The sequence below is a fragment of the Botrytis deweyae genome (assembly GCF_014898535.1).
Source record: "Botrytis deweyae strain B1 chromosome Unknown BDEW_006, whole genome shotgun sequence".
NCBI classification, from domain to species: Eukaryota; Fungi; Ascomycota; class Leotiomycetes; order Helotiales; family Sclerotiniaceae; genus Botrytis; species Botrytis deweyae.
In genome coordinates, this window is record NW_024066213.1 from 397,930 (window position 1) to 410,469 (window position 12,540).

Sequence of the window (12,540 nt, forward strand, 5' to 3'; positions counted from 1 at the left end):
TCACATTGTCGCGAAGTCACATTTCAAATCGGTGAGTATAAGTAGATATCTATGTATATGAAGGTGACATGGTTTAGATTGGAGTTTTACTATTTAGCACTCCCAAATTCATCGGGATGTGTGACTGTATGCCCACGTAATACCGTTGCCACGCATTCATAGAAGTCGACCCAGAATAGCAATACACAAAGATCCAGCTAAGCAAGCTTAGACCTATATGCTTAGAGCCATGATGGAATTGACTATATCGTTGTCATTCTCCTTCAATGCCTTTACAGCCTTGTTGCGCGAAACACTGGCTTGAGTCATGACTAATTCAATATCCTTGTCCTCGAGTCCAGTGGCGTCGACCTCCTCTGTGTCATCCTCTTCCTCTTCCTTCTTCTCCTCGGTGTCAACAGCCTTGCCCTTTCCGTGATCGTGGGAGTGGTCGTGGCCAGAGTGATCGTGGCCGGCGTGATCGTGGGATTCTTGAGCAGCCAATTGTGCGGCAGCAGAAGCTTGAGCTTGGGAGTTAAGGTCCTCAATCTTGGCCTCACCGAAAACACTGGAGAAATTATTAGTCCAAAATGTATTTTTGGAGTGCGGGGTAGAAGCTCCTTACATGTAGGTGTTGCTGGTTGGGGACTTGTAAACCTCTGGCTGGTTGATAACAAAGAGGATCTATAACCCGAGATTTGATCAGTAAGAAGTCTTAAGGTTATCCTCAAATGTTGTCAAAGCTACCCCGCGTCTTTGAAGCAGCTGCAAAACACCAGCCCTTGATCGCGAGAGCTTCCTTCATAAATCGTGAACTGACAAACCAACTAAAAGTTGCTTACGTTCTTTGGTCGTCTCAAAGTGACTCTGGTAATACCAGGGACTCTTGTAAGACCGAGCTTAGCAATTGACTTGCGTGCCTTCTTCTCGTTGCGGGAGAAAGCGACTTGGGAACCTGCTGGGATACCAGCTACCTCCTCTCCCTCTGCCTCGGAGTCAGAGCTGTCGGATCCCTCATCCTCTGCGGTAACTTGTTGCTTGGTTGGCTCCTCGTTATCTGGGAGTTCTTCGATACGTGGGTTCGACATGTTGGGTGGTGGTTATGGCTGTACAAAGGGTTGTTAGAAATTTTGATGATATTGTCGTTGTTTTGGTTTTCCGAAATTTTGTGCGTGCGCTAAAGAAATTGGGGGGCAGTTTCCTTGTACGGCGGAAAACTCCACCACAACAAGGCTGATGAACATTGTGAACATAATGGTATTCACTAACCTGACTTTACAAGAAGACGATGATATTAGATATTGGCTTAGAGGATCAAATATTGAGGTTGTCACCAATGCAATTAATTAGGGTTGTGAGAGTTCGCTAAGTATTAGGTAATCAATGTATCTACTCCATCTGGCTGAGATTGGGCTGGGGCAATTCTGGGGGTACAAATTGTTGTAACGACGTCAGACTGGGTCAAGGTGCATTCAATATCATTTATGGTTGTGGAATTATTAGTATCAATATCTGGAATTGTCCGATAAAGCAGTAAATTGGCTCCTAATTCATTGTGCAGGAATAGGTTCCGCATCTCTCATGTCGAGGATATTTCAAAGTTCCAGAACCAAAATCACAATCAAAATAACGCCCAGTATTCAGATCTTGGAGAGAATTGGTTTGGAGGTATTTTTGAAGTCCATATGCTCATTACGCCGGTCAAATTGACGCAGGATACAAAGCTCAGTTAAGAGCAAAGGAACCCATCAACCCTTATGTAGTTTTGCTTGCGCTCCCAAATATTCCATTACCAAATCTATGCCGCGGCGATCTTAGCCCTGGCAACCTTGACTTGGAATCCAGCTCTCTTCCTCAATCTCATAACCTTAAATCGCTCGAAATCTGTCAAAGCAGCTCTCTTGGCTTGCTTCTCACGCTTCTGGGCCCATGGGCTTTGTTGCCACAACTTCTCGATACCGGCCTTCTCCCACTCCTTTTGAACAACACCAGTGCGCGAGGCTCTTGGGAGACCCTTGAGGACGAGAGGTGTGAGGACGACATTGGCGAGGGAAATGGCTTGTCTTGGGACAGCTGCGAGTTTGTCGGTTGCTGGGCCATCGATAAGAGCCTATTTTTTACATGTCAGTTTTCTTCCTCTTTCCCCCTAGCCTTCACCAATTGTACGTACGCGCTTGTGGTCGATGATCTCAACGATCGCGGCAAGCTTGCCATCGTGTGGTCCACCAGTTACGAGGACGACACGGCCGACCTCAACCAGTCTCCAGGAAGATGCTTTGATATCTGCGTCACCCATTGTGAAATCTTCTGAAAAGAGTGTATTAGTTGATTGATTTCTAGAAGTTCAATGAATCGAGTAGATAATTAAGGAAAACGTACGGGGCGTCGTTGGCGAGGATTTGTCGATGTTTAGTTGTCGATTACTTTCAAAAAATCCGAAAATCGAAAAAGTGCGGCATAAGATCTAAGCGAAATGGCCCTAGAGATTTACAAATCATGTGATAAGTCGGCCGCATTTTTGGACTTGTGGGATAAGGCTAGAACCAGATCGAATTAGCGTTCTTTTCGATGGGTTCAAAGCTTTTCCAATGATGGAACTTCAAAAACTTATAAAAAAATTCTCCCAATCAATTTCTTCATCTTTCTTCTATCTCATAACCAACAACCACAACAAAAACACAACAAGTACTTGAGTACTTTATGGCTTGAATTGATTGATTCTTGCTGAAATATGTCTCTTCTTGAGCGATTTCCTGCACATCTACAGGTATAAGGTTCGTACATTAACATCTCTTCAACCTCTTCTTTCTCTACCTAAATGATGAGATAATTTGCGATTGACCTCACTTCGATGGCACCCTCGCCGGGGTCGCTATATCATGCGAGTGGATGAAATTCATTCTTACATATTCTGATTTCCTTTACATTATGATCATTTATATCTTGCTATCATTTTGATCGAACGCTCTGCTAACAGTTCGAAGTATCAGGAAGTGCCTTCATTGATCATTTTACTATGACCAACTTGCTACACATTTCACCCCGCCAACTAACACAGATCACAACAATGATCTCGACGTTCACCTCACATGGTATGTTCCAATCCTTCTTCGCACAGCACCCTCCCTATCCTACTATGATTAAGAAAAATGCACTGAAAATACTGAACTCTTCGGAGTCATGAAAATTCAACTTAACCAAGATCTATGAGCACAACAAACTTCCGTTCTTACTACTAGTTGCTTCACTTCTAGAATCTCTTGCTAATCAGCTCAAAGCTTAGGAAGAACTTGACGACACACATGAAGGATATTGATGGATTGTGCCAAACACCTTTCGAGGCATCAACGGACTCTCCTAGGCGGTTGGACTCTTAATAGAAGTAACAATCGTTCATGTGCAGATGCTTGGGATCTCGATGGAGGCATCATTAGATAGATTGGTACATTAAAGATAATCAAATTATATTTACTACTTTACACCTTTACTTCACATGACTGACTATTGTACAACTTTCTCCGCTATACCCTGCTGGCTTTCGATCTACTGTTTACGTGCACAATTCATCTCGTTCACGTTCGCGACAACAGCGTCGACCTGTTGACGTTCTGTCTCCTTTTCGTAGTTCGGTGTGTCCTTATATGGCAGAATCATCACACTGTGTACCTGTGATCCATATCGATAATTTGTCATCAGGCAGTCCTAGCATTTCATTTCACAAGATACAATCGGAAGATATTCCAACTCACATCTCTCCTCACATCTATCATCAACTCCGCATCAGCTCCGCCAAACGAAGAATCCTCTCTATATAACATGCCAATCTGATCAATCATGATCACAAGATAATGACAAATTCGTTGACCACAATCTGACTTCATACCAATCTCAACGTCTCCTTTGTACTATTCTCAAAAAGTCCGCTATCATAACGAGCATCACATGCACCCAAACATTGGTAATCTCTTGTGAGAGTATGATTATATAGGTAACTAAACAAACGAAAATCACTCATGGCAAATTGCGATATTCGGTTCCACCAAGTAACAAAAAATATTGCTCAGTGCCACTCTTCACGCCGGTATTTTGATGGTTCCTTAGGTTGGTGTAGAAGCCGAGCTTTTGTTTCTATTCTGTGCCGGGTACTGTGAGTGAAAGAAAGAGTAGTATTTGTCAAGTTGGATTGCGAATTTGGATTAGGGTTGTGAAATAACCATCAGATCATGTTGAATTATTAGTTCATATCAATCAACTACATTTCGTAGTATCAGTTATTGTATTTAAGATGGTATAGTATTAAAGAACATTTTGATATCAAGCAATTGACTTAACCATTATATCAAATCCCCATCCCTACTTTGGGTGCATTCATGATAGATTTGCTCTTGCTGCTAGTATCCACAAACTTATTCCGTTATCTTTCATGACACTCCTGAATTCCTCGAAGTTCTTGAGGTCTACTGACAGCTGCTGCCTCCTCCAAGTCTCGATCGAAGTAGAAACATCTGCGCAGAAACACTACTTCGTCTCTGCATTGATGTTTCAGAATCGACTTCTTCTGGAAGTCCAAAGAGCTCACTGATGAGTTTAGGCTTTTTTCCCGCAAAGATTTCATAGTTATAGTACTAGTCAACTGCTATCAGCCGAAATCCATTTTCATATCAAAAATCGATATTTTGCTATATTTTCAAATTCAAAAATCTTTATGAATAAAAATTTAAATTTATTGAAACTTTATTTTTATAAAATTTATATAATAATAATTAATATTTTCAGTATTTCAAAAATCTGAGAAATTTCTAATATTAAAATTTATAAGATTGAATTAAAATATTAAAAAAGTTACTTGATTTTTGTTTATTTTATTAGTAAATTTAATTATTTTGAAAATACTTCAATTTTCAATTTATATAATATAATCAAAAAAATTATAAAAATAATCAATCTTATTTTTATTAATTTTTTTATAAAAATAAATCAATTGATATAAGAAAACATTTATATTATATAATTTATTATAAAGAAATTTATAAATATAAATAATAAGTTTTGATACGAAAATGTATTTCGACTAATAGCAGTTGGCACTTGCTGTAGCATTAAGAAGAGCTACATGCTGAAGAGATCCAGACCCGTGCTAGGAATAACTCTGCATCTCTTGTTGAAGAGCTGTCTGCTTCTACTTACACAAGTGTAAACTACTGATGAACATTCTCAATTCCATCAACGGATTTGATAATGAGCTCTTTCTTGTATGCGTTGCCTCAAAAGGGCTGACTTCCAACCGCAAAGGGCGTACAAGACAGTGAATCAACTTCATCTCATAAGGCTGACTTAAGTCAGATGGCGCTTTATGTTCACTCGTACCCCGCAGAACACTCAATACCAAAGAGCAATTAGAACATTCCGAAGCAACCCTTGTCTGGAGCTCAAATGGCTTCAGTACAAGCCGATATTCGTCTATGCAGTTTTCTACTTGCGTTTCGTTCTTTCGTTGCTTGAATCTCCTGGAATTGGCTTCATTCCGCTGTATTCTTTGCATTCCGAGGTATTCTGAGACTCATCTCGAAAGTAATTCTCACTTTCGCTTATCTGTGTTTACCGAGCAAGGTCTCCTAATGCTACAAGCTTTCGATTCACCGCGTGTGTTGTACCGGCATCTGTGTCCAGCACCCATCTCTCGACTTCATCTTCTCTTTCCGTTCTGATCTCATCAATGGTATCCTCATGATTATAGTTATGATTATGATTATGATTGTTCTTACGATAAACGTCATTCTTGTGATCATTATCATTCTAATAGATCCTCATGATCATTATGATCGTTATGATCCTTGTGAATCCTCATGAACATTATTAATTCATGAATTGAGACCCAACACCAAAGTATGAGATGAATGGTAGCTAAAAGTTTCCAGATATTTGATACCGATTCTCAACATCCTGAACTAAATTACAAGCACTGTTGATTTACCTCACAGTTCTATCAGAGTCTTCATTGGATTAGATTGCTCGATATTTCATGTCATAAACAGACGAGGAACTTTTACGACGTCCAATTTTGTCTATGGGAAAAGCTGATGGTGATATTTCATCCAGCCTAACTTGAAACCATGCCGGGTGAATACTGTGAAGCTATTACAGCATTAGAGGCTCCTATTGTTCTCGCTTCCGATTTCGAGACCCCTCAGCCAAAGATGCTGCATGACGATGATATAAAACTAGTGAACAGCATGATTTGACAATCCTTGGTTAAATTCTCTGGCGTAACACGTTATACAATATGGTCAGCTTATAACCACCGCTTGTAAGGATAGTGAAATGACGTCAAAATTATAATTTGAGTAGCATAATGTACCATTGATAAAATCGGCATCATGATGGCTGATTCATTTGAGTGCATAGTGTTCCACGATCTTGACATCCTCTCAGAAGGTATACCAGACACCATGGGAATTACATATTTGACCTTGCGATATTTCTCACGAACATCTAACATTCTTCAACTAAAGTAGACGGCTAGATTCAGTTGCGCTAATCAATTGATTAAGCTACTCTTTTCAAAGACATATAAATGTAATGAACAATATTTCTGAAGTGTTCGACGATAGGCAACCATTACTATTTGAAAGACGAGTAATACTTCGTAAAAACTAATTGAGTGAACCTCCACATTGGTTTTCAAGAGTCACAACTCAATTATGAGCTGTTGGTACATAACATATCTTGAAGGGTTCTTGAAAAGGGTAGAGCTTCCAGGTGGTGTGGTACGTAGACTGCGAGTATATAGAGTGGCACCAGAGGCTAGAAAATATGGCGCCAGTATTTCAAGAACTCGTATCATTAGTACCGAATACAACTTTATGTCTGTAATTTTACTCGTTTCTCAAGTGTACTGAACTATCCGTAAATATACCTCAGGTACAACCGCCATCTTAATTATCTAAGTACCAAACTTCTACAATCTTGCTTTTCCAAGCTCTAAATCTGCCCAATGATCTCGGTGGAACTCTACGTATGTGTTGCCTTTACCCTTCTCCTCTATCCATAACAATTTATCATCTGCTTTGACTTTATCGTGATCAACGCCCTGCTCACGAAGTGGTGTTTTATTCTGTTTGTTGTTATGGATTGGTACCATTTCCTTGACGATCCGGAGGAATACCGGGACTGCGTATTTAGGGAGATGTTTTCGTGTGTGTCTGTGATTTGTTAGTTTTGAATACATAGAGCTAGGAAGAAACCCTGGAAACAACTTACTTCAAAAGCCCAGCAAAGTCGAAGTTGTTAATGCTTGGATCGATGAACACAGCAGCACATCCAGCTCTACCATCATGGGAGGGTAATTGAACACCATAAACGATAGCCTCCACAACTCCGTCGTATTTCCCTAGTACCTCTGCAACTTCTGCTGTGCTAACGTTTTCTCCTTTCCAACGGAAGGTATCGCCTAATCGATCAAGGAAAAACCATCGCCCGTCATTATCTCGACGCAGAGCATCGCCAGTTCTGTAATAAAGATCTCCTTTCTTGAAAACATTGCTCTCAAACTTCTTACTCGTCGCCTCTGGATTGTCGAAGTAACCCGCGAATGCAGCTGTATTCGGAATCGCAACGATGATCTCTCCACCTTTCTCAAATGGTTCCCGAGTTGCAAATCCAGTTTTAGGATCTCGTGCAATGGCCCCAGAAACATCGTCTATCTTGACAGGAACATAAAGATCATTAAATTGCCATCTGGAGATAAGTCCATGATGTCCCACGCAAGTAGCCAGCCAATCTCCACGTGCATGATTGGTGAGTGCAAACACCCCTTCTGTACTGTTAAAAAACTCAACAACTTCAGGGACCCCGAATCGATCTTTGAATTTGTTCCACACATCTGGACGCATACCATTTCCATACATTACTCGAACGCAATGATCTTTATCCTGAGGAGAAGGAGGCGCAGCCAGCAGGTAGCGAGCTGTCTCTCCAACATATGTGAACCATGTTGCTTTCGAGTCTCGTATATCTCCCCAGAATTTCGAAGTGCTGAATTTCTTGCCGACGCAATTGGTGATTCCACTCATCAGGTTTGATACAGCGGTAATACCACCGGTTCCATGATACAAGGGCATGCAGTTGTACCATCGATCATCGTCCTTTACTGGGGACTTACCAGCTGCTCTCTACGGAAATTATCAGCAATCTTCGCGGTAATAATATCTTGATCTAGGCCTTACCCCAACTCCCGCCGCGAAGCCTCTAGCAACCTCAAAAGTACATCCTTTCGGCAACCCTGTAGTTCCGCTTGATGGTCAATTAGCCATCGGAATTTTATACCCCGGAAGGAACACTAACCTGGTATACAACAAACCCAAAGGCGAGTTTCCTTTGACTCCCTCCCTATAAATATCTTCTGGCCTTTCGGCATTTCCACTGCGTATTTCCGATAGCGTAGAGCTATCCATGAATACAATCTTTATCCCCAAATTCCCCTCCAACTCGTCTTTCTCAGCCTCAATCCTCCCTCTCAACTCCGCATCATCATCCACCAAAATGAGTTTGGCTTTTGGAACCTTAACGCAGTGGATTAATGCTTTCCCAGCCAGATTATAGTTGATCATTGCCGGAGCAGCTCCTATCGACCATAGTCCCAGCCAAGCAAACAAAAAGTCCGGAGAGTTTTGAAGGTAAAATGCTACTAAATCGCCAGGCTTCACGCCCTGGGAGAGATACCATTGACCGTATTTATTCACGAGATCATATGATTGTTTCCAAGTGTAACAGCCCTCTCGTGACCAGATACATTCTGTGTTTGGATGACGATGCACGCTTTCCTCGAACAGATAATAAAGACATAGTTTTTTGTTTTTCTCTAAGATGGGTTGTTTTAGTGAGAGCAATGTGGTTTGGGAAGGCGTCTTACCAGCTTCGGCGTACCATTTCATGGCTCGCCTCATTTTTAATTTCTCATTCAAATCTTTCAATATCGAATATTTGCCATCGAGGTACATTGCAGCAGCAGATGTGCCTGCTACAACTGCTGTTGCTATTCATTTTGATCAGTATGCTGTTTGGAGATCAAAAATGAAGCTGTCTAGAGTCGGCGATTGTTGAGAGTGACGTTTGTTTTTCAATTCATGTAATGGAGCCGGAAATGGGCTGTGTCTAACCGTGGCTTGACGGAGTAGAATGCGGGGTTTAGTGATAGGATGTGCTTACCGAGCGCCATAATGATTGGAATCAAACGCTGTTACTATACAAACAAATTGGTATTTGGGAATATCAGGAACTGCAAAAAGCTACAACAATCTGTGAAGCGTCAATAAAAAAAGATAAAACTTGGAAAGATGGAAGAACATTAAACAGAATCCCCTAACAAGTTACTACATAATGCTTTTCGTCGGTAAAGCTACCTAGGTATTTGTCGATCACCGAGGCAAGCTACCCCGGATTTCTGACCCAGGGCTGAATCTTGATTGGTTGGACTTGAGGCATAACTACGGACGAAACCTTTGCCGTCGCTCCTATCCGCCCCACCTCCGCTCTTTGATACTTCCGACCCCCGCGATACCTTCCAAAGCGGGTGGACAGAGACTCCTTGTTGGTCGAAACTAAACGTGGAGTTGGAAGTAACCTGTTTGACGCGTGTGCTACGAGATAGACTTGTGAATGGTTTGAACGCCACATTGCTTGCCAGTTTCTTTGGCAAACGTCCGAATTTCCATATCTGGATGATACTCGGGGATCGGAGGCTTGGGTGCTTGAAGAAAGATGGGCTTGGCGGGTTAATAAGATATCTGGATTCATTTGCGGAATCGTTGCTACTTTTGGTAGTGCACGGACCCACTTCAGAGGAAACGACAGCAATGAAGGGGCAATCATCATTCCTTGGTCAAGAGTACTAGATATTGAATTGAAACTCGCAATTCAAGATTATTTTCGAATAAAATACATTGGTTGGTTATTCGTCGTCTTCACTCACGTGAACATCAGTGCACATTTTATTCTCCTCTAGATTTTCAGAAAATATCGTTTGAGGCTATCCTTGGACAGTGTGAGAGTATTCACCATCTTCATTGGTAAACATCATGCGCAACTCGTCAACCAATTATAGAATCAAGATTTTCTGCCTCAATTATTTGAACCATTTTTCCACGGCTCTGAATTTCGACTCTACTTGTCTGTCAGATATCTACTCGAAGTAGAAGGGATTATGTTGAAATTTACTTACATTTTCCTGACTTGAACGTCCTTGATTTGGATGATTAGATGTTGACCAGTGGCTTGTAAACGTACCCTCCGCATGCCCTGGAATTTGCGGTGGACGATTCGTCTGCTGGCCTGTTGAGGACGAGACTACTACCAGGTCCGACGGTTCAGGTGACAGGGAGGAACGATCATATGTCCCCAAGGGTGGGACTCCATTGTTATCTGGATACATCAAATTCGAAGCTTGATTGTGCCAGATACCCCTTTGCTGTCGAAGCGACAGATTAGACCGCAATCCACCTCGAAAATCCGTCTGCGTTGCGGGTTGGTGAGCAGAATGAGGGTTCTGGTGTGATCTAATCTGAAGCTGGTTACTGTTCGAGTTTGGGGTTTCTGTAGGCCCCCCAGGATCCGGATTCATGCCCGAAGCTTGTACCTGCGAACTAGAATTTTCATGTTGCGGATTACAGTACCAGCCAAAAGGCCGATGACCCGGACACTTTTCTGCTTTTACTGCAAGGATGACCTGAGTTAGTTTTTTGCAATGCTGTCTCATAACTGCGAAGTAAGAGCAATTTTCTCCATAGGCAGGATGCTTCTCAGTGGTCTTCCATATCGAGCATTCGGCGGGGCAACCAGTGAATACGTCCTTGAACTGCCAACACATCTTTCATGGAATAGAGACTTCTGTCTGGTGACTCTCACAAATATGATATTGTGCTAACCCGTCCTATATCATTCGATTCGTGATGAAAGACGGTGTTATGAAAGAGGCTACATGGCGAGTTCCTCTACAATCTAGATCCACAAATTGATGATGAGTGTTTGATTATATAAAAGTAACAAGCACGAGAATTTACCAGCAAGTTTTGGGACACTGCTTTTAATACCGTGTCGTCTGAAGAACCAGCATCTTCCGGTGCCGTCTTATGATTAGAGGAAAAGTGTCCGAATTTCACATCCTAGCCAAAACAAGTGTTTTTTTAGCTACATATTTCACGTTGTGCAGCTATGTAACTTTGACTTTAACATCTACGTGGGTCGTTGTATACAATTCATGGTGGGACCACTAGAAGTTCATACACCATCAATTTAAAATCCCGTTCTCCATTTTCTAAAACGCAAAACTTCATACTAACCTGTCAGTTATGATTAACTGTTTCTGGCCACTGCTGAGAAAAGTTCACGTGTTGTAAATTCACTCACTCAAGCATCTTTTTCTTGCAGGACCTGGAAGGCCAGTTGTGTAGGATCGATCATCCAATCAACTACCTTCCTCAATTATTTATCCCATAATCTTCACTGAAGTGTCTCTACCCTGCGTATCTGACCAGTGACTTGGCTATAATTAGAAATTGAATGAGCCTCTAGTACTCCATCTGTTTTGAGTCCTGTTGATTTTCCTGCTTGAGCCCTGGACCATGTGAGCTGCGTGGGATCCACTGGTCTGTCCCCATTGTCATCATTGTGTCAGTCAGAGTTTCCTAGATTGTGTCTGGTTTGATTGGACGGGAGTCTGCCTGCACGGCCTCTACCCCTTCCAATTCCACCTTTTCCAACTCCGCGCCTTTCAGTTCCTCCCCTACGACCAGCGCCTCTGCGTTCTGCACCCCCAAAAACCCCACTTCTACATGCACAACCTCCACCTCGTCCATCTGCACAATCACATCTTTCACTTCCAGCCTCAGTTTCACTTGATCCAGAATCTTCGTTCAGATCACCTGGGCTGGGCTACTGGCGGAACGGGTCCTCTGGTAACTACTTACCAATTAATCTAGCCGTCATTGAAAACCTCATCGCTTATGTCTTACCTCCGAAACCTGCAGTTTGGACAAGGACACTCGGCCATCGATTGTATGTAGACGAACTGGCGGGAAGACACTCCACAAGGATGCATTATGGTGCCGTAAGTGCAAGGAGACACGCAGCGACACTCACGATAGCCATCAGGGCAGGATGCCCAAATATTTCCTAAATAATAGCACATTGTGTTTTCAAGTCAGTTCTGAATACACGAGGAGAAGATCTCTCGGGATAGTGAGATAGTGTTGAGTTATATAGTATGGCTGAAGAAAGGCTGTGCCCGGAGTAAAGGAAGTGGACTCTGAAGTGATCGTTTCAATTAACGATAAGTCGTTGCTTCCAGAACTCCCTTTGAGCATCACAGCCTAGGGATCATTACATTAAAGAGTTAGCTCACTGTACTTGGGTGTTTTGGACAGCCAAATTTTATATGTTGGAAGCAGATAATAGAAAAGAAAGATTTTCTAAAGAGAGGAACAAATCGAACGTGGTAGCGATCTAATGAAAGACTTATTCCAGAGCGATCTTTAGACATGCTGACCAAAAATAAAGATCTTGTAC

The 12,540-nt window shown here is 42.0% G+C and overlaps 5 protein-coding genes across 5 annotated transcripts; all 5 read right to left on the reverse strand.

The window, feature by feature from the left end:
* Positions 1 to 7: 7 nt before the first annotated feature.
* On the reverse strand, positions 8 to 1,247 carry EAE98_003333 (uncharacterized protein). Its single transcript, XM_038950953.1, has 3 exons — positions 822 to 1,247; positions 605 to 663; positions 8 to 547 (listed from the first exon to the last, which is right to left on the reverse strand). Exons 1-3 carry the CDS (start codon positions 1,065 to 1,067, stop codon positions 214 to 216), a joined length of 639 nt encoding a protein of 212 aa, XP_038812417.1. The 5' UTR covers positions 1,068 to 1,247; the 3' UTR covers positions 8 to 213.
* Positions 1,248 to 1,777: 530 nt separating this feature from the next.
* Positions 1,778 to 2,275, reverse strand: EAE98_003334 (uncharacterized protein; the record flags this gene model as incomplete). Its single annotated transcript, XM_038950954.1, has 2 exons — positions 1,778 to 2,089; positions 2,150 to 2,275. 2 exons carry the CDS (start codon positions 2,273 to 2,275, stop codon positions 1,778 to 1,780), a joined length of 438 nt encoding a protein of 145 aa, XP_038812418.1.
* A 4,662-nt stretch (positions 2,276 to 6,937) lies between these two features.
* Positions 6,938 to 9,196, reverse strand: EAE98_003335 (uncharacterized protein; the record flags this gene model as incomplete). Its single annotated transcript, XM_038950955.1, has 6 exons — positions 6,938 to 7,181; positions 7,240 to 8,150; positions 8,205 to 8,271; positions 8,323 to 8,839; positions 8,891 to 9,013; positions 9,187 to 9,196. The coding sequence occupies 6 exons, from the start codon at positions 9,194 to 9,196 to the stop codon at positions 6,938 to 6,940; spliced, it is 1,872 nt and encodes a 623-aa protein (XP_038812419.1).
* A 963-nt stretch (positions 9,197 to 10,159) lies between these two features.
* On the reverse strand, positions 10,160 to 10,843 carry EAE98_003336 (uncharacterized protein; the record flags this gene model as incomplete). Its single annotated transcript, XM_038950956.1, has 1 exon — positions 10,160 to 10,843. One exon carries the CDS (start codon positions 10,841 to 10,843, stop codon positions 10,160 to 10,162), a length of 684 nt encoding a protein of 227 aa, XP_038812420.1.
* An 803-nt stretch (positions 10,844 to 11,646) lies between these two features.
* EAE98_003337 (uncharacterized protein) lies at positions 11,647 to 12,163 on the reverse strand (the record flags this gene model as incomplete). Its single annotated transcript, XM_038950957.1, has 2 exons — positions 11,647 to 11,902; positions 11,988 to 12,163. 2 exons carry the CDS (start codon positions 12,161 to 12,163, stop codon positions 11,647 to 11,649), a joined length of 432 nt encoding a protein of 143 aa, XP_038812421.1.
* Between the last annotated feature and the right edge of the window lie 377 nt (positions 12,164 to 12,540).